Below are 19,076 nucleotides of genomic sequence, written 5' to 3'. Positions count from 1 at the left end.
CTCAGATGATAGTTAACATTTTTAGCAATAAAGTATTTTTTTAAAATTTTTCAATGTTTATTTTTTTTTTGAGAGAGAGTGAGAGAGTGCAAGCAGCGTAGGGGCAGAGAGAGAGGGAGACACAGAATCTGAAGCAGGCTCCAAGCTCTGAGCTGTCAGCACAGAGCCTGACGTGGGGCTCGAACTCACAAACCATGAGATCATGACCAGAGCCGAAGTCAGAAGCTTAAATGACTGAGCCACCCAGGCACCCCTGCAATAAAGTATTTTTTAATTAAGATATGTATGTTGTGTTCTTAGACATAATGGTATTGCACATTTAATAGACTATAGTGTAAACATAACTTTTATATGCACTAAGAAACCAAAAAAATTCATTTTACTCACTTTATTGTGATACTTGCTTTATTGTGGTAGCCTGGAACTGAACCTGCAATATCTCTGAGGTATGCCTATAATTAATTATGGCTTATATTTATTAACTGTAAGCTCAGGAGAGAAAGAGATTGCATGAGAGAGATGGGGAAGGGAGTAAACATGGTAGATAGAATCAAGGACTCTAAGGTGACAATGGAGTTGAAGGGAGTTGAATAGAGTTGTTTGAATTTGGGTATTCAAAGGGTGTATAAGCTGGAAAAAAAGGAAGTGATAGTTGACCTTGCCCTTAGCAACGGGATGACCATGTATGACCATGGGAATAAGTAGCTGACATAGCAAGGAGGGCTAGATCATGTATGTGAGAAGGCTTCAAGTTATAAGAGGCCATAACATTAAAAGGATTACCTTCATGGATATTGAAATACTCAAGAATTATGCCAGAAGTAATATTTGAGAGAGAGTCAGTAATTTAGGATATAAAATCTTCAGGGGATGGAAGAAAGGAGGTAGTAGTGGTAATGATAGACTTCCATAAGGAAGTGGAATAGAAGTAGTCATTGAAACTATGGATGTTGGTAAATTTACTCAGGGATATTGTGTGTGTGTGTGTGTGTGTGTGTGTGTGTGTGTGTGTGTATAGAGAGAGAACAAACTAATCACTGGGGTTTGAGCTTAAGTGTAATCTTTAAAAGAGGAAACTAATAAAGGAGAAATAAAATGGGAGGACTAGCTTTTGTAAGGATAGGGCAAAAGGTCAAAGAAAAAGAAAATCCAAGTTGAACATAATGGTAAAAGAGTTATTCAATTAGTGAGTTGTAGATTCTGGATTAAATAGAGAGAGACGAGAAACCTAAAAGGTACAAATTAGTCCAAAATGGAAGGGTCAGGTGGTTAGAGGTCCCAAGGAGGTTGAAAAATAAGAGACAGTGATGTCCCAGAAGGGGGAAGAGTTAACTGTCAGATGCTACAAAGATAAGTACTGAAAAGAGTCCCTTGGATTTGACAAGTTGAAGCACTAGGGGATTGTAATGAAAGTAATCTCTATGCGGTAGGCAAGGAGAGGTGGAACTAGATTGCAGTGAATTTTGGAGCCAATAAGGAATAAGGAAGTAGACAGTATTATTTACTAATATTTGAAGAGTTAGACTATGAAAGGAAGCGTAGATAAAGTAACAGAGGAAGACACAGCTAAAGGAAGGATTTTTTAGTTGGGGGGATGAATGGAGCATAATTATATGTTCAAGGGGAAAAGAGGAAATAATATGTAGTGGATAAGGAATTATTGATGTACAATAGTCCCTGAGAAAGTAGTAATAGACAGATTTCAGAGCACAAGAAGAAAGATTAGCCTTAGATAAGAATGGCAACTCTTTTACTAAAAGAAGAAAGAAAGAAAGATGCGTTTAGGTGAGTTTGTAGGATATGGAAGAAGAATATAAGACAATGGAGAAATAATTTAAGGAGCTTTTAACCAGATTGTTTGTTCTTATTTTCTTAGAGATGTTGAAGATAAAGTCATTTAGACATTGAAGGAGGGAGGATAGAGTAAAATACTTTAAGACAATGTAAATTTGAAATATTGCATGAATTCATTGCAGGAATTCATTTATTTAAAAAATACTTCTTTAGAGACCACGATATCCTGAGTACTGTCGTGGGTTCTAGGAATATAACAATTAACAAGACAAAGATCTTACCCTGAAGATGCTAACATTCTGGTAAGGGAGTGGACAACAACAAAGTGGCAAGTAGTAATAAATGCTATGAAGAAAAATAAAACATGAAAAGTGGATTGATTGTCATTTAAAAATATTTCATTCTTGTCTGATCTTTTATGATTTGAAAAGTAAAATTATTGTTTAAAATGTTTTCTTTGGAAACCTATTTCCTTTTTATAATCTGAGGGAAGATCATCTTTGTTTAATAGAAGAAATCCGTAATACAGAGTACTAGAACAAAGGAATGATAAGGTAGGTTTTTGTGTTAAGGAATTTGCAGAGTATAGAAAAGTGAAATCATATCTTTTTTTTTTTTTTCTCCAGGATACATTTTGATGTTATCTTCTCTTCTTATTAAAGATTATTATGTAATTGTTCAGGCAGAAACACAATATTCTTCCCAGTTTTTACTCCTCATGCTTCATTCTGCCTATGCAACTGCCCTATACACTCACTTATGCTTCCTATGTGCCAGAGACTTCCTAACTATAATATACAAATTAATCCATTTAATCCTCATAATAATCTGTGAATAGGGTACTGTTAATATCCCCATATTACAGATAAGGAAACTGAGACCAGAAAAATCACTGTAGACTTTGGATCAGACTACCTAGGTTCAGATTTCAACTCTCATAGGAATAGTTCCCTTTAAGCCTCTCTGATTTTAGATAAAATGATATTTATAACAACCTCTTAAGGATTATGAGAAAAAAAGTGATACAATGCATGTAAACATTCTAGAACTATGCTTATACATATTGAACTCTCAAGTAGCTATTATTCTTTCTTGTACCTATGTTCAGATTGTTTCCATGTTTCTAAATGAAAGTCTGATTTTTATTGTTGGTTAATTTTCCTTCAATCATGAATCCTTCGTGTTATGTTATCTTTTCTTGATATAGGAGCACTGGCCCACAGCCAAAGAAGTCTATTAGTTTTATCAGCACAGTAAAAGGAACCCAAACAAAAGGATACAGTGGTGCAAACCAAAGCAGAATGGCTCTGTCAAAAACCTTGACAATTGCACCTGAGATAAAAGCAGAAAAAATGAGTATTTCCACCCCAAGGACAGTCATACAGGTAATATTCTTTAGAATTCTGAGTTTATTTGAAAATGGCATCATAAAGAACTTGACTGAAATGTTAAAAGTAGAAAATATCCTGCTTTGAAGTAATGAACTCACTTCTAATATTGATACATTGATTTTGTTAGAGTCTTTGCCACATGACATATCTTACAGTGTAACATTGGCTGTTGGCTTCTATAATTCATTACTGGTAATAGAAACATTAGGGTGGAGTGAGGAAAGTCTACTCATGACCTTAAGAACTAGTTGATTATGGTGTTAATAATAGCTAACCTAGCTATAATATAGGTAGTAAAGCTAACATCCATTCTTCTTGGTAATGTACTCTAGCAAATATAAATTATCACAAATTGGTTATCTCATTAGAAAATGTTTAACTATAAGGCACTTGGGTGGCTTAGTTGGTTAAGCCTAGGACTTCAGCTCAGGTCATGATCTCATAAGTTCATAAGTTTGGTTCATAAGTTTGAGCCCCATGTCAGGCTCTGTGCTGACAGCTCAGGGCCTGGAGCCTCCTTTGGATCCTGGATCCTCCCTCTCTGCCCCTCCCCTGCTCATGCCCTGGCGCTCTCTCTCTCTCTCTCTCTCTCTCTCTGTTTCTCTCCCTCAAAAATGAATAAATGTTAAAAAAAAAAAATAAGAAGAAAACATTTAACTAAGAATTGAATTTTTAAAACTTTTAATCAAAGTATAATATATATACAGAAAAGTATGTAATATATAAATCTGAATGGGCTAGGCAATGATTTTTTTAGATATGACCGAAAAAACACAGTCCATTAAAGATAAAATTGGTAGGGGCGCCTGGGTGGCTCAGTTGGTTAAGTGTCCGACTTCGGCTCAGGTCACGATCTCGCGGTCCGTGAGTTTGAGCCCCGCGTCGGGCTCTGGGCTGATGGCTCGGAGCCTGGAGCCTGCTTCTGATTCTGTGTCTCCCTCTCTCTCTGCCCCTCCCCCGTTCATGCTCTGTCTCTCTCTGTCCCAAAAATAAAATAAAACGTTAAAAAAAAATTTTTTTTTAATAAAAAAAAATTTAAAAAAAAGATAAAATTGGTAAATTGGACTCTATCAAAATTAAAGCTTCTGATCTTTGAAAGAATGCTAAAAGGATGGAAAAAGAAACCATACAATGGGAAAAATTATTTATAAAGCAAACATCTGATACAGTACTTATAACCAAAATATATAAACAATTCTCAAAACAATATTAAGACAACCTCATATTTAAAATGAACAAAACATTTGAGCAAATACTTCAACAAAGTACATATACAGATAGCAAAGGAGCACATCAAATGACAATCTGCATTAGTCATTAGGAAATGCAGATTGAAACTATGAGATACTGTTGTATACCTATTAGAATAGCTAAAATTAAAAGACTGATCATACCAAATGTGGGCAAGTATGTGGAGGAGCAATTCTCATACACTGCTAGTAGGAATGAAAAATGAAAAACCATTTGGCACTTTATTCAATGCTAAATATATACCTACTATATCATCCAGCCATTCCACATCTAGGTATCTACTCAAGAGAAAAGAAAGTATCAGTTTGTATAAAAACTATACACAAATGTTTATAGCAGCTTTGCTTATAATAGCCACACAATGGAAATAAATAAGCTTATATAATTTTAACAAATGGATACTATATTATCTCAGGCTGTCATAACAAAGTATTATAGACTGGATGGCTTATAAACAAAGAAATTTATGTCTCACAGTTCTGGGGCTGGAAGCCCAAGATTAGAACGCCAGCATGGTTGGGTTCTAGTGAGGACCTTCTTCCAGGTTGCAGACTGCTAAATTTTCAAGTTATCCTCAGTATATTCTCAGTGTATTACATGGTGGAAAGTGATTTAGCTAGCTCTGGCCTCTTTTCAGAAGGGTACTAATTCCATTCATGAGGTCCCAACCTTCATGACCTAATTACCTTTCAGAGGTTCTACCTTCCAATACCATCACATTGGGATTAGGAGACCAATATGAATTTGGGGTGTATACAAACATTAAGTCCATAACAATGATATATTATTATATATACATTATATGTATTATGTGTATATTATACATACATATATACAATACATACGTATTATATAGTATTGCGATACGTAAAAGCCCATCTCAGGGGCTCAGATCATGACCAGGGCTGAAATCAAGTCAGATACTTAACCAACTGAGCCACACAGGTGCCCCAAAATAAATAAATAAACATTTTTTTAAAAAGTACTTAGAACTAGGGGTGCCTGGGTGGCTCAGTCGGTTAATCGTCCGACTTCGGCTCAGGTCTCGATCTCATGGTCCGTGAGTTCGAGCCCCGCATCCGGCTCTGGGCTGATGGCTCAGAGCCTGGAGCCTGCTTCCGATTCTGTGCCTCCCTCTCTCTCTGCCCCTCCTCCGTTCATGCTCTGTCTCTCTCTGTCTCAAAAATAAATAAACGTTAAAAAAAAAATTTAAAAAAAAGTACTTAGAACTAATAAATTCAGCAAGTTGTAGGATGGAAAATTAACACACAAAAATTAGTCATGTGTCTATACACTAGCAATGAATAATCCAAAAAAATTAAGAAAAAAGATTTCCATTTACAGCATATCAAAAATAATAAAAATACTTAGGAAGAAACTTAACTAAGAAAGTGAAAAATGTACACCGATAACTACAAAAATTGCTGAAATAAATGAAAGGAGATGATAAATGGGAAAACATCCCTTGTTTATACATTGGAATATTTCTTAAGATGTCAATACCACCCAAAACAAGATACAGATTCAATGCAATCCCTCTCAAATCCTCAATGATATTTTTTTGTGGAAATAAAAAATCTATTTTAAAACTCACATGGAATATTAAGAGACCCCGAATTGCCAAAACAATCTTAAAACAGAACCACAAAGTTGGAGGTCTCACACCTCCTGATTTCAAAACTTACTATGAAACTGTAGTAATCAATGTAGTGTAGTACTAGCATAAAGACAGACACATAAACCAATAGAAAACAACAGAGGACCCCTACAAATATGTTCAAATGACTTTCAGCAAGGATGCCAATTCTGTGCAATGGGGAAAGGACAGTCTTTTCAACAAAGATGTTAGGAAAATTAGATATCTACATGCAAAAGAATGATGTAGGACTCTTATATACAAAAATAACAAAACGTATCAAGCTCTTATAGCTACAACACTAAAATTCTTAGAAGAAAGCATAGGAAAAAACTTTTTGAGACTGGTTTGGCAATGATTTCTTAGATAGAATACCAAAAGCATATACAGCAAAAGAAAAAAATGGATATAATGAACTACATCAAACATTAGAAACCTTTGCATCATAGGACACAACACAATGAAAAGCAACCTATGGGGGGCACCTGGGTGGCTCAGTCGGTTGAGCGGCCGACTTCGGCTCAGGTCACGATCTTGCGGTCCGTGAGTTCGAGCCCCACGTCGGGCTCTGGGCTGACAGCCTGGAGCCTGTTTCGGATTCTGTGTCTCCCTCTCTCTGACCCTCCCCCGTTCATGCTCTGTCTCTCTCTGTCTGAAAAATAAATAAACGTTAAAAAAAAAAAAAAGAAAAGAAAAGCAACCTATGGGATGAGGAAAATATATTTGAAAATCTGATAAGGGGTTAATATTCAGAATATACAAAGGACTCCTACAACTCAACAACAAATAAGTGGCCCAATTAAAAAATAGACAAAGTACTTGATACTTTTCAAAAGAAGATCTACAAATAGCCAACAGCACTTGAAAAAATGCTCAACATCACTAATCATTAGGAAACTGCAGATCAAAACCACAATAAGATATCACCTAAGGCTCATTACCATGGCTAAAAAAAAAAAAAAAAATGGAAAAGAACAAATGTTGGTGAATATACTGAGAATTTGGAAACTTTGTGCACTGTTGACAGAAATGTGTAATGGTGTAGTTGCTATGGAAAGCAGTGTTGTGATTCCTCAAAAAATTAAAAATAGACCTATCAGGGGCACCTGGTAGCTCAGTAGGTTGAGTATCTGACTCTTGATTATAACTTAGGTCATGATCCCAAGGTTGTGGGATTGAGCCCATATCAGGCTCTGTGCTGAGTTTGAAGTCTGCTTGAGATGTTCTCTCTCCTCCTTCTAGTTCCTCCCTCCCTCTCAAAAAATTAGAAAATAAAAATACCAATAAATAAAAAATATATGTATAGAATTACCATATGATCCAGTAATTCCACTTCTTGGTCTATATCCAAAAGAATTGAAAGTAGAAGCTTGAACAGATACTTGTACACCTATATTCATAGCAGCATTATTCACAATAGCTAAAAGGTGGAAGCAACCCAAGTTTCCATCAGCAGATGATGAATAAACAAAATTTGATACACACACACACACACACACACACACACACACTGGAAAATTTTTAGCTTCAAAAAGAAATGAAATTCCAACACATGCTAGGGTATAGATGATCCTTGAATATATTATGTTAATTGAAATAAGCCAGTAACAAAGGGGCAGATACTGTGTGATTCCTCTTATATGAGATACCTAGAGTAGTCAAATTCAGAGGCAGAAAGAATAAGGCTACTGGGAGGAGCATTTTCAATATCAAACATTGACCTCAGAAAATAGTCCCTGAAAGCAGCCACAATTTGATTGGATTAGAGAATTTGTGCCCCAGGGCATTGAAAACAATAGAACAGTCAACTGGCAGTTGGTGAAGTTTAACAGCTGAGTGTGGACGGGGTGAGAGTAGTAGAAAGGGGGCTCCTGGGTGGCTCAGTCTGTTGGGAATTTGACTCTTGATTTTGGCTCAGGTTATGACCCCAGGGTTGTGGAATTGAGCCCTGTGTCATGCTCTGTGCTGAACATGGAGTCTTCTTGATATTTTCTCTCTCTCTCTCTCTCTCTCTCTCTCAACCCCCCCTCCCTCCTCCCTTACCCCTTTGTCCCTCTCCCCTTCCTCTAAAAATAAAAAATAAATCTTTAAAAAAAGAAGTATAGTAGAGAGCCCTAATAGTACCTTTGTCACTCCAGGATGGTTTGGGGCATACCCAAAGCTATTTGTCCCTGAGAAGCACAATTAACATTGTGTGGGGGTAAGTGGAGTTGGGGGGGGCATACTAGTCCTTCAGCTGCATTAGCAAAGTACCACAAACTATATGACTTAAAACAATAGAAATTCATTGTCTCATAGTTCTGGAGGACAGAAATCTGAAATCAACATGTTAGCATGAACATGCACTCTCTGAATACGATAAGAACGGATCTGTTTCCCTTCTAGTTCTGGTAGTCATAGAAATTTCTTGGTTTGTAGATCTATCACTCCAATCCTCTGTCTTCATATTGTGTTCTCCCCGTGTGTTTTCATAATGTCTTACCTCTATGTATATCTGTGTCAAAATTTTCCCTTTTTATAAAGACATCAGTCATACTGGATTAGGGCTTACCCTAATGATCTCATCTTAACTTGCTTAAGTCTGCAAAAACCCTATTTTCACAATCTGAGGTACTGGGGGTTAAGACTTCAACATGTCTTTGTGGGGCGACACAGTTCAACCCATTATGGGGAAATAAATCGCACTAAAATAATCCAGGTAATCACTAAACAAATGAACAAGCAAATAGCAATAACAAGTTTTAGAAAGGAAGGAGATATCAGTACCCAGAGAAAAATATGACCCATATTTAAGAAAAAAATACAGGCAATCGAAACTGGGGGAAGAACCAGATGTCAGATTTAACAAAAAGAGATTTAAAAGAAATCACTATAAATGTCTTCATAGAACCAAAGAAACCATGAATAAAGAAGTAAAAGAAGGTCTGATGACCATCACATCCAATAGAAAATATCAATAAAGAGGCTCAACCTCACTGATCAACAGGGAAATACAAATAAAAACTACAATGAGATATCACCTCACACCTGTCAGAATGGCTAAAATCAACAACAAAAGAAACAACTCTTTTTGGCAAGGATGTGGAGAAAGGGCAACCCTCTTGCACTGTTGGTAGGAATGCAAACTGGTATAGCCACTCTAGAAAACAGTATGGAGATTCCTCAAAAAGTTAAAAATAGAGCTTCCCTACAGTCCAGCAATTGCACTGCTAGGTATTTACCCAAAGAACACAAAAATACTAATTCAGAGGGATACATGTACCCAGATGTTTATAGCAGCATTATCTACAATAGCTAAATTATGGAAACAGCCCAAGTGTCCGTTGATTGATGAATGGATAAGGAAGATGTGAGGTATATGTGTGTGTGTGTGTATAAATATATTCATATATATATATATGAATTCATACATATTCATATTCATATATGAATTCATATGAATTCATATATATATATGAATATTACTCAGAAATTACTCAGCCGTAAAAAAAAAAAAAAAAATAATGAAATCTTGCCATTTGCAATGACATGGTTGGAGCTAGAGAGTATTATGCTAAGTGAAATAAGTCCAGTCAGAGAAAGACAAATACCATATGATTTCACCTGTGAAATTTATGAAACAAAACAAATGACTAAAGGAGGAAAAAAAAGAGAGGGGGGCAAACCAAGAAAGAGTCTCTGAACTATAGAAAACAAACTGATGGTTATCAGAAGGGAGGTGGGTGGGGGAGAGGTTAAATAGGTGATGGGGATTAAGGAGTGTACTTGTAATGAGCACCAGGTATTGTATGGAAGTATTGAATCACTATATTGCACACCTAAAGCTAATATTACACTGTATGTTAACTAACTGGAATTTAAGTAACTTTTTAAAACTGTTGTATATTCAAAAGTTCCTAAGAAAATTGATTTTAAAAGTTCTCATCATAACAAAAAAAAATTTTGTAACTATGTGATGGACGTTAAGTAAACTTATTATTGTAATCATTTTGCAATATACGTATATCAAATCATTATGTTGTACCCTAAAACGATTCTATCTTATGTAACAATTATATCTCAATTAAAAATAAATAAATAAACTAAAATACTGTTTCTGGGTTGCACCAAAAAGGAATTATAAAAACCAAATGGAAATTCTGGAGTTGAGAAAAAAGTACATTAATCAAAATTTTAAAAATTCACTAGAGAAACTAAATAATAGATTTTAACCGTCCGAAGGAAGAATTAGCAAACTTGAGGATAGATCAATAGAGATTACGCAAGCCAAAAACAGAGTGGAAAAAAGAATGAAGAAAAATGAATGGATCCTCTGAGAGGGTAATACCAACCAAAAGCAACAGAATTCAGATTCTTCTCAAATACACATGGAACATTTTCCAGTTTAGCCCCTATGTTAGGCCACAGAATGAGTCTTAATTAATTGAAAAGAAATGAAATCATATCAAGTATCTTTTCCAGCCACAGTATTAGAAAACTAGACGTTAATTACACAAAGAAAACTGGAAAGTTCAACAATATGTGGAGACTAAACAACTTGCTAGTGAATAACTAATGGGTCATAGAAGAAATCAAAAGAGAAATCAAAAAATACCATGAGATGGATGAAAGTGGGAATATACCAACATTTGTGGGATGCAGCAAAAGCAGGTCTAAGAAGGAAGTTCATAGAGATAAATACCTACTTCACAAAACAGAGTCTCAACTTAATTTTACACCTCAAAGAACTAGAAAAAGAACGAATGAAGCCCAAAGTTAACAGAAGGAAAGAATTAACCGATGAGAGCAGAAATGAATGAAACAGAGTTGAAAAGAAAATAGAGAAGGTCAATGAAACTAAAAGCTGTTTTTTTGAAAAGATAAAAAAATTGACAAATGTTTAACTATATTCACCAAGAAAAAAAAGAGAGGAAATTCAAATAAAATTAGGTTCAATGAATAAAATCAGAATGAAAGAGATGTTGCAACTGATACCACCGAAATACAAAAGATCATAAGATAATATTATGAATAAATATATGCCAACAAATTGGACAACCTAGAAGAAATGCATAAGTCTCTAGAAATGAACAACCTATCAAGACTGAAATATAATGAAATAGAAAATCTGAACAGTCCAATTACTACTAACAAGATTGAATTGGCAATCAAAAATCCCCAACAAACAAAAGTCTAGGATCAGACAGCTTCACTGGTGAATTATACCAAACATTCAAAGAATTAATATCAGTCCTTCTCAAACTTTTCCAGAAAGTGGAAGAAGAGAAAACTCTTCCAAACTCTTTATATGAGGCCAGTATTACCCCAATATCAAAACCAAATGACACCACAAGAAAAGAAAAACACCAATATCCCTGATGTTTTAGATACAAAACCCTAAACAAAATATTGGCAAACCAAATTCAACAATATGTTAAAAGGATTATAGATCATGTTCAAGTAGGATTTATTCCGTGGTTGCAAGGATGGTTTATCTTAACACTCACAAATCAGTCAATGTGATATGCCACATCAATGAAATAAAGGATAAAAATCATATGATCATCTCAATAGATGCAGAAAAAGCATTTGACAAAATTCACTATCCATTTATGATAAAAACTCTACAAATCAGGAATAGAGGGAATGTATCTCAACATAATTAGACTGTATATATACTCAATGGTAAAAAGCTGAAAACTTTTTCTCTAAGATCAAGAAAACACTAAGGATGCTCACTCTTGCCACTTTTATTCAACATATTCTGGAGGTCCTACCCAGAGTAATTAGTCAAGAAAAAGAAATAAAACGTATCCAAGTTAGGAAGGAAGAAGTAAAACTGTTACTGTTTATAGATGACGTGATATTATATATAGAAAATCCTAAAGACTCCACCAGAAACTATTAGATTAGTAAATAAATTCAGTAAATTCACAGGATATAAAATTAACATACAGAAATCTGTTGCTTTTCTACACATTAATATCCAGTGCTCAGAGAGAGAAATTAAGAAAACAATCTTACAATTGCATCTAAAAGAATAAATACCTAGAAATAGGGGCGCCAGGGTGGCTCAGTCAGCTAAGTGTTTGACTTTGGCTCAGGTCATGATCTCATGGTTCAGTTCGTGGATTCGAGCCCTGCGTCAGGCTGTGTGCTGGCAGCTCAGAGCCTGGAGCTTGCTTGCTTCAGATTCTGTGTCTCCCTCTCTCTCTGCCCCTCCCCCGCTCATGCTCGCTCTCTCTCTCTCTCTCTCTTTCTCTCTCTCTCTCTCTCGCTCTGAAAAATAAACATTAAAAAAATTAAATACCTAGAAATAAATTTAATAGAGGTAAAAGATCTGTATATTGAACACTACAAGACAGTAATGAAAGAAATTGAAGAAGATACAAATGCATGGAAAAATATTCCATGCTTATGAATTGGAAGAATGAATATTGTTAAAATGTCTACACTATCCAAAACAGTCCACAGATTCAGTGCAATTGCTATCAAAATTTCAATGGCATTTTTCACAGAATAGAATAATCTTAAATTTTGTATGAAGCAACAAAGACCCTGAATAGCTAAAGCAGTCTTAGAAAAAAGCTGGAAACATCACCCTCTCTGATTTCAAAGTATATTACAGAGCTATAGTGATTAAAACAGTATGGTATTTGCACATGAACATATAGATCAAAAACAGATACATAGATCAATGGAACTGAATAGAGAGCCCAGAAATAAACCCACACATATATGACTAATTAATTTACAATCAAAGAGCAAAGTATACATTGGGGAAAAAAACAGTATCTTCAATAAGTAGAGTTAGGAAAACTGGAAAGCCAGAATGAATCTGGACCATTATTTATACCATACCCAAAAATTAACTCAAAGTGGATTAAAAACTTGAATGTAAGACCTGTATTTCTGTATGTGTTAAATTTCATAATTGAAAAGATTAAGAATTAGGCAAAAACAAACAGAAATATGTAAAAATTGGGAAATGTTTATTAATAAAATATTGAATGAATAATAGTGATTTTTTAAATTTATAGATTAAAATTAAATATACAAAAATATTAACAATCTGCATGAATTCTCTCTACCTTTCTGAATTTCCCTGATATTAATATACATTGCTTATATATAACATATATTACTCATATATATTCATGTAAAAACATGAATAAGACTGTTTTGAAAAGTAGGCCTAGTTAAGAAACCTTTTAAGCATAAAAACTTTTATTCAATTTTTCATGTTTATTTCAACCTAGAAACATTATACTTTTTTTCCTACGACTTTTTTTGTTTTCTAGGGCCTATTTATTCAGAACCCTCCACCATTTTTTTTTTTTTTTTTTTTTACCTATTTCATTTTAAATAATGATTTTCCACAGGTAATTGATGCACATGGAGTTGATGTCACTCCCCGACCTCTTTACCATCCAGATCCACATACAGGTACAGCAAAGCCAAATAAACTACTGACATCACGAGAAGGATCATTTGCAGCAGAATTTATATCTTCTTATAGCCTTTATCAGAATACATTAAATCCTAGTATGTTAGGGCACTTTACAAGGTAGAGTATACAATTCTATTGTTCTTTTTTATATCACATGTGCTGTCTTTTCATTTAAGTTGTATGTATGTAACTTAGATGTCAGTTGTCTTCGGTCTCCCACCTGCACTCTATGTTAGTGTGCCATCTCTATGTTCCCCTCATGTTTTACTTAGGTGTAGAGGTTTGCATGTCTTAAGAGTTCTCCAATACTCGGGGCACCTGGGTGACTCAGTTGGTTAAGCGTCCGACTTCATGATCTCATGATCTCATGGTTTCTGAGTCCGAGCACCGCCTCAGGCTCTGTGCTGACGGCTCAGAGCCTGGAGCCTGCTTCAGATCCTGTGTCTCCTTCTCTCTCTGCCCACTGCCCCCCATCCCCACTTGTGCTCTGTCTCTCAAAAATAAATAAATGTAAAAAAAAATTAAAGAATAAGAATAAAAAAGAGTTCTCCAACACACCAAACATTTCTGAGAAAATATATGGGTTTTATACAAGTTTTGTTGAGGAACCAAAAGATGAGGCTAATCACATACCTACAGACGTATTTCTTCTGTTTCTTTTATGCTACAACTTATGGGAAGAAGCAGCTCCGCTCCCCCAATATCCCATGTAAATCCATGTTCTCCTAGGGTTTGATTTATCTTTTGTTTCATAATTTTTTTTGTAAATGAAATGTTATGCATGTGTTATGTAGACACTTTATGTAAGTGAAGTGAAATTTTATTAATGTTTATGGTAGAGAAGTTCAGAATGTTTGCAATAATTAAACAGTATGTCCTAAAATAATCTAAAGATTATGGGGAAATATTTGAGTGTGTAATTTTCCATTTGACCAATTAAAAGTTCCAGAAGTTAGCTAAGCACATTTTAGGAGAAAATATGCTGCTCTAGAGTCTGACTCAAAATTTGCATGCAGTAGCCATAGGAGTGCTCTGTAAAACAAAGAATATTCCAGTAAACTGTATCTACCCTTTAAAAAAAAAATTACTTGCCTATTTTTGAGAGAGAGAGAGCACAAGTAGGGGAAGAGAAGAGCAGAGAGAGAGAGAGAGGAAAACACAGAATACAAAGTAGGTTCCAGGCTCCAAGCTGTTAACACAGAGCCAAACTCAGGGCTCAAACTTATGAACTGTGAGATTGATGACCTGAGCCAAAATCGGATGCTTAACCGACTGTGCCACCCAGGCGCCCCGCTATACCTACCTTTTTGAGGACAAGTTGGACCTATAAGTAGAAAGGGGAGAAAAGTATATAATATCACGAAATTATGTTGCTTACATGTTTAAAGAAATTATTTTTGTATGCTTCAATGTATTGATTTCCTAACCAGTACATAGATTTTCTCTTAATTAAATCATGGGAGGGCCTTTATAAAATTGAATAAATCACATTTAAGATGGGATTTGAGTGAAGAGCAGAAAATTGGTGAAAAATGAAAGGAAGAATGTTCTAGGCTGAGACTCTAAAGTAAGAAAGTGCCAAAAGATTGAGTAACTTAAAAAGGGGGTGGGATGGGGGAAATGTGATAAATGAAGATGGAGAGACTGGATAGATAAGCTGTATTTTAGCTTTTTATTCTAAATATATTGGGACTCCATCACAGGACTTTGGATATAGGTTTGACATGTTTTATCCCTAAATTATATTTATAATGACTTTTTTTAATAATGACTTTTTACTTAAGGAACATTACAAATCAGCTTGATGTTTAAAGAAGTAGTTTACTTTTATCAATTTTTCTTATATGATTATAGGATATTTGATTTCTCAATATGATAATGTTTTTGTTCATGTATTCAATTACCCATAAGAACATCTAAATAAATGAATAATTTTGTTTTTCATTATTAAAGGTCAGTTTTAGGAAGCAGTATAGTTTCTAAGTCAAGTGTATCTACTACTGAATCAATAGCAGAAGACCTAGAAGAACCATCCTATAAACGAGAAAAATTGACTAGTTTTACAGGTAATGAAAATGTGATCATTTATTTCAGTATCAGTCTCTTATTTCTTTAGCAAATATACTTATTATTTGTCAGGTACTTGAGATAAAAGAACTCTGGTAATGATTTCTAAATGCTGGCCAGAGGGGTAGCTACGTGAGAATTACCAGAGTAGTATCAATGTTCCCAAGGTGAGAATCTTGTACCACCAGCCTCAGGAATCACAGATACTGTTTGAGAAGTGCTTTGCTTCTAGGGCACCTGGGTGGCTCAGTCAGTTAAGCCTCTGGCTTTGGCTCAGGTCATGATCTCATAGTTGAAGAGTTTGAGCCCCACATGGGGCTCTGTGCTGACCACAGAGCCTGGAGCCTGGAGCCTGCTTCACATTCTGTGTGTCCCTCTCTCTCTGCCCCTCCCTGCTTGCGCTCTATCTCTCTCTCTCTCTCAAATAAACATTAAAAAATTTTTTTTAGGAGTGCTCTGCTTCTAACTCAGGAGATAAGTCATTCTGTTACACTGTGATCAGTGCCATAATAGGATATATGCAGAGTGTGATGGGAGCACTTTGAATGGAAAGATTAACACCTTTGAGGTGGGAAAAAAGAAAAGAATTAACAGAGAACATTATTGACTTTTGACTTGAGTTTTTAAAGATGATTAGTAATTTATCAGGAGAACAAATAGGGGTGGCTTCTTCCAAGCAGAACATAAAACATGAGGTAAAGGATTATGAAAGTAAAGGTAAAAAAATGAGGAAATAATGGATGATCAAAAGTGCTGGGTGAAGTGGGTACCTACTTGAGGAACGCTTGCCTTGGAGTGCAGTAAGAGTGTCTCTTCCGCTAAGATGATAATGAAGGATTAATGAAAATATTCATAAGGTTGGAAAAGTGCTTCATAGACTCTTTGGTGTTAAGATATGTAACAGGACTACTTCTGACAACAAGGAATGCCCAACTACCATTGGCTTAAATAATCATTTATTTTTCTCGCATTAAAAGAACTTAAAAGGTAGATAGCTTTTGGATCGGATCTTGTGGCTTAACTGTGAGACTCTAGATTGGCGACTCTGCTGTTCTCTTTCCTTAAGCCTTTTCTTCTTCCTTCTTGCTTCATGGTCTCAAAATATCTGCCCCAGCTCTGGATATTATATGCACATTAAAAGCAGAAAGGAGAAAGGCAATAGCTCCAGCCATATCACTTTTATTTATCAGGAAAGTAAAAGTTTCCCCAGGAAAGTCTTCTTTCCTATGTATTTCTACTGTTATCTCATTGGCCAGAACTCTGTCACATGGTGAACCCTAGCTTCAAGAGAGGCTAGGAAACTAAACACTTGATTTTCTTAATGGAAAGAGGCAAGGGAAGGGGGAAAGCCTTAGCAATGAAAACTTGGCAATCAGCAGTTTCTGCTGCAGGAGGGAAGATCATCCTCTCAGAGATAGACAAGGAGCATTGGATTATTATTGTAATCTTCCCCAGACTCAGAGGGATTGAATCCCTCTGAAGGGATTGAATACATCTCACAATATGGTCTGTTCTTTGATCACATAAAAGCCACCTGCAACATATGACCCATCATATTTCGGTAAAATGATAATTAAAATAGCAATTAGTAAATGATTTTTATTAAGTCTTGTATTTTAGATTTACGAGTTATGAGGGCAACACCTGGAAAAATTGTAACAAAAGAAGACCTAGAAAAGACTATAGAGATAATACTCACAGAGACGGAAACGCTAAGATTTTTTAACCTACCAACAGTCATGGTTTCTGTAGAATCTGAAGAAGCTATGAAAGTAAGGTATGTATGGTTCAATTGTCTATATTGCTTCTGTAATTTAAATGCTAAGTCAGAAGTTCCTATCCTTGTTTCTGTTTTGGGGCATTCCTGGGTAAATACTGGTGGCATACGTGCTTGGTGAAGTTCTATATAAAGTTATATATGTGCCTTATGAAATGATATGAAAAGTGTTTGTGGGTTTTTTTTTGAAAACTATTTATGTTGTATGTACTTTTTTCTAGAGGAAGAACCCATAGGTTTACCATACTCTTTAAAAAGTGGGTACACTACTAAGTCAAATAATAAAAGAAATAAAGGAAGCTTCCAAGTCTCAATAAAGGTTTTAATGATATTTTTTTTTCTTTTATGCATATGTAAGTTATTTCCAGTTTAAAAGAAAGGACTGGGGTGCCTGGGTGGCTCAGTAGGTTAAGCGATTGACTCTTGATTTTGGCTCAGGTCATGATCTCATAGTTCGTGGGATCAAGCCCAGCATGGGGCTCTGTGCTGACAGTGTGGAGCCTGCTTGGGATTCTGTCTCCCTCTCTCTCTGCCCCTTCCCCAGTCATGCTCTCCCTCTCTCTCTCCCTCAAAATAAATAAATGAAACATTTTATAAAAATAAAAATTAAAAAATAAAAAGAAAGGCCTGACATTTTTATATTCAAAACTTAAGTAAAAATACGTTATTGGAAAATAACTGAATTTACTATATTAGAGCAGATTTTCCATTGCTCCTTATTAATGAATTCAAATAGATCATTAGTTTTTGCCTCATTTATTTTGCCTCATTAAGGATTGTTATGCGTTTTTGGGAGAATTTGGGAGAATTGACCCCTTTATCATTATGTAATGCCCCTCTATAATGCCCCTCTGATAATTTGCCTTGCTCTGAAGTCTGCTCTGTCTGAAATTAATGTAGCTACTGTAAACAGATTTTTGGGGTGTCTGGGTGGTTCTGTCAGTTGGGTGTCTGACTTTTGATTTCAGCTTGTGTTGTTGATCCCAGGTGCTGGGCCTGGAGCCTGCCTGAGATTCTCTCTCTCTTTATTCCTCTGCCCCTCTCCTGTGCTCACGCTCTCTCTTTCAAAAATAAAAAAAATATATACATTATTAATATAGTTATTCAGATTATTTAGATTCAAATATAATTTGAATATGATTCAAAGTACTAAAAATCTATCAATAAAATATTTTTAGGATATTATTCTTACCCAAATATAGAACATCCTAGAATTATTTGCACTATAAAATATAGTACAAGTAGATCCTGAATAACACACTTTGAAATTCTTAAGACATAAGGGAAAGCTCTTAACACCAGAAAAAGGAAAGGAGCAAATAACAAATGGATAGATACGTGATCTGAAATCAGAGGTGGAGAGATGCTAGAAGCAACCGTTAAAATTAACACACGGATCTAGAGTCCAGCAGGTCTTGGACCCGCACAAATTAAGAGAACTAAAAGAGACATTTTTGTATTAAGCAAAGTCCTTAAAAGGATTTCAGTTATCTCAAGTGATCCCAGGTTTCAAAGCTAATATCATAAGCAAACATGAATTTTCTCTGGAGGAAAGCATATCCCATTTAGACTCAAGATTCCCTCAGATTGAGTTTGGTAAAAATACACCAAACCAATAAAAAAGTACTATGAATGAGAATTAAAAGAAATAACAGACCAGAGATCTACACCCTGAGGACTATGGATAATGAGATATTAGGACTCTATTATGAGATATAGAATATAAAATAT

General features: G+C 35.2%; 1 protein-coding gene across 1 annotated transcript in view; it reads left to right on the top strand.

Annotated features, from left to right (window-relative positions):
- Window positions 1-19,076, top strand: part of DNAI4 (dynein axonemal intermediate chain 4) — a 92,553-nt gene that overhangs the window by 16,716 nt on the left and 56,761 nt on the right. The window contains 4 exon segments of the mRNA XM_007089833.3: window positions 3,002-3,179; window positions 13,434-13,618; window positions 15,455-15,567; window positions 17,189-17,345. Coding sequence (XP_007089895.2) covers window positions 3,002-3,179; window positions 13,434-13,618; window positions 15,455-15,567; window positions 17,189-17,345 — 633 coding nt within the window.

Source organism: Panthera tigris, chromosome C1 (genome assembly GCF_018350195.1).
Source record: "Panthera tigris isolate Pti1 chromosome C1, P.tigris_Pti1_mat1.1, whole genome shotgun sequence".
NCBI lineage: Eukaryota > Metazoa > Chordata > Mammalia > Carnivora > Felidae > Panthera > Panthera tigris.
Note: the sequence above shows the minus strand (reverse complement) of the source record. Positions and strands in the feature narration are given on the sequence as shown.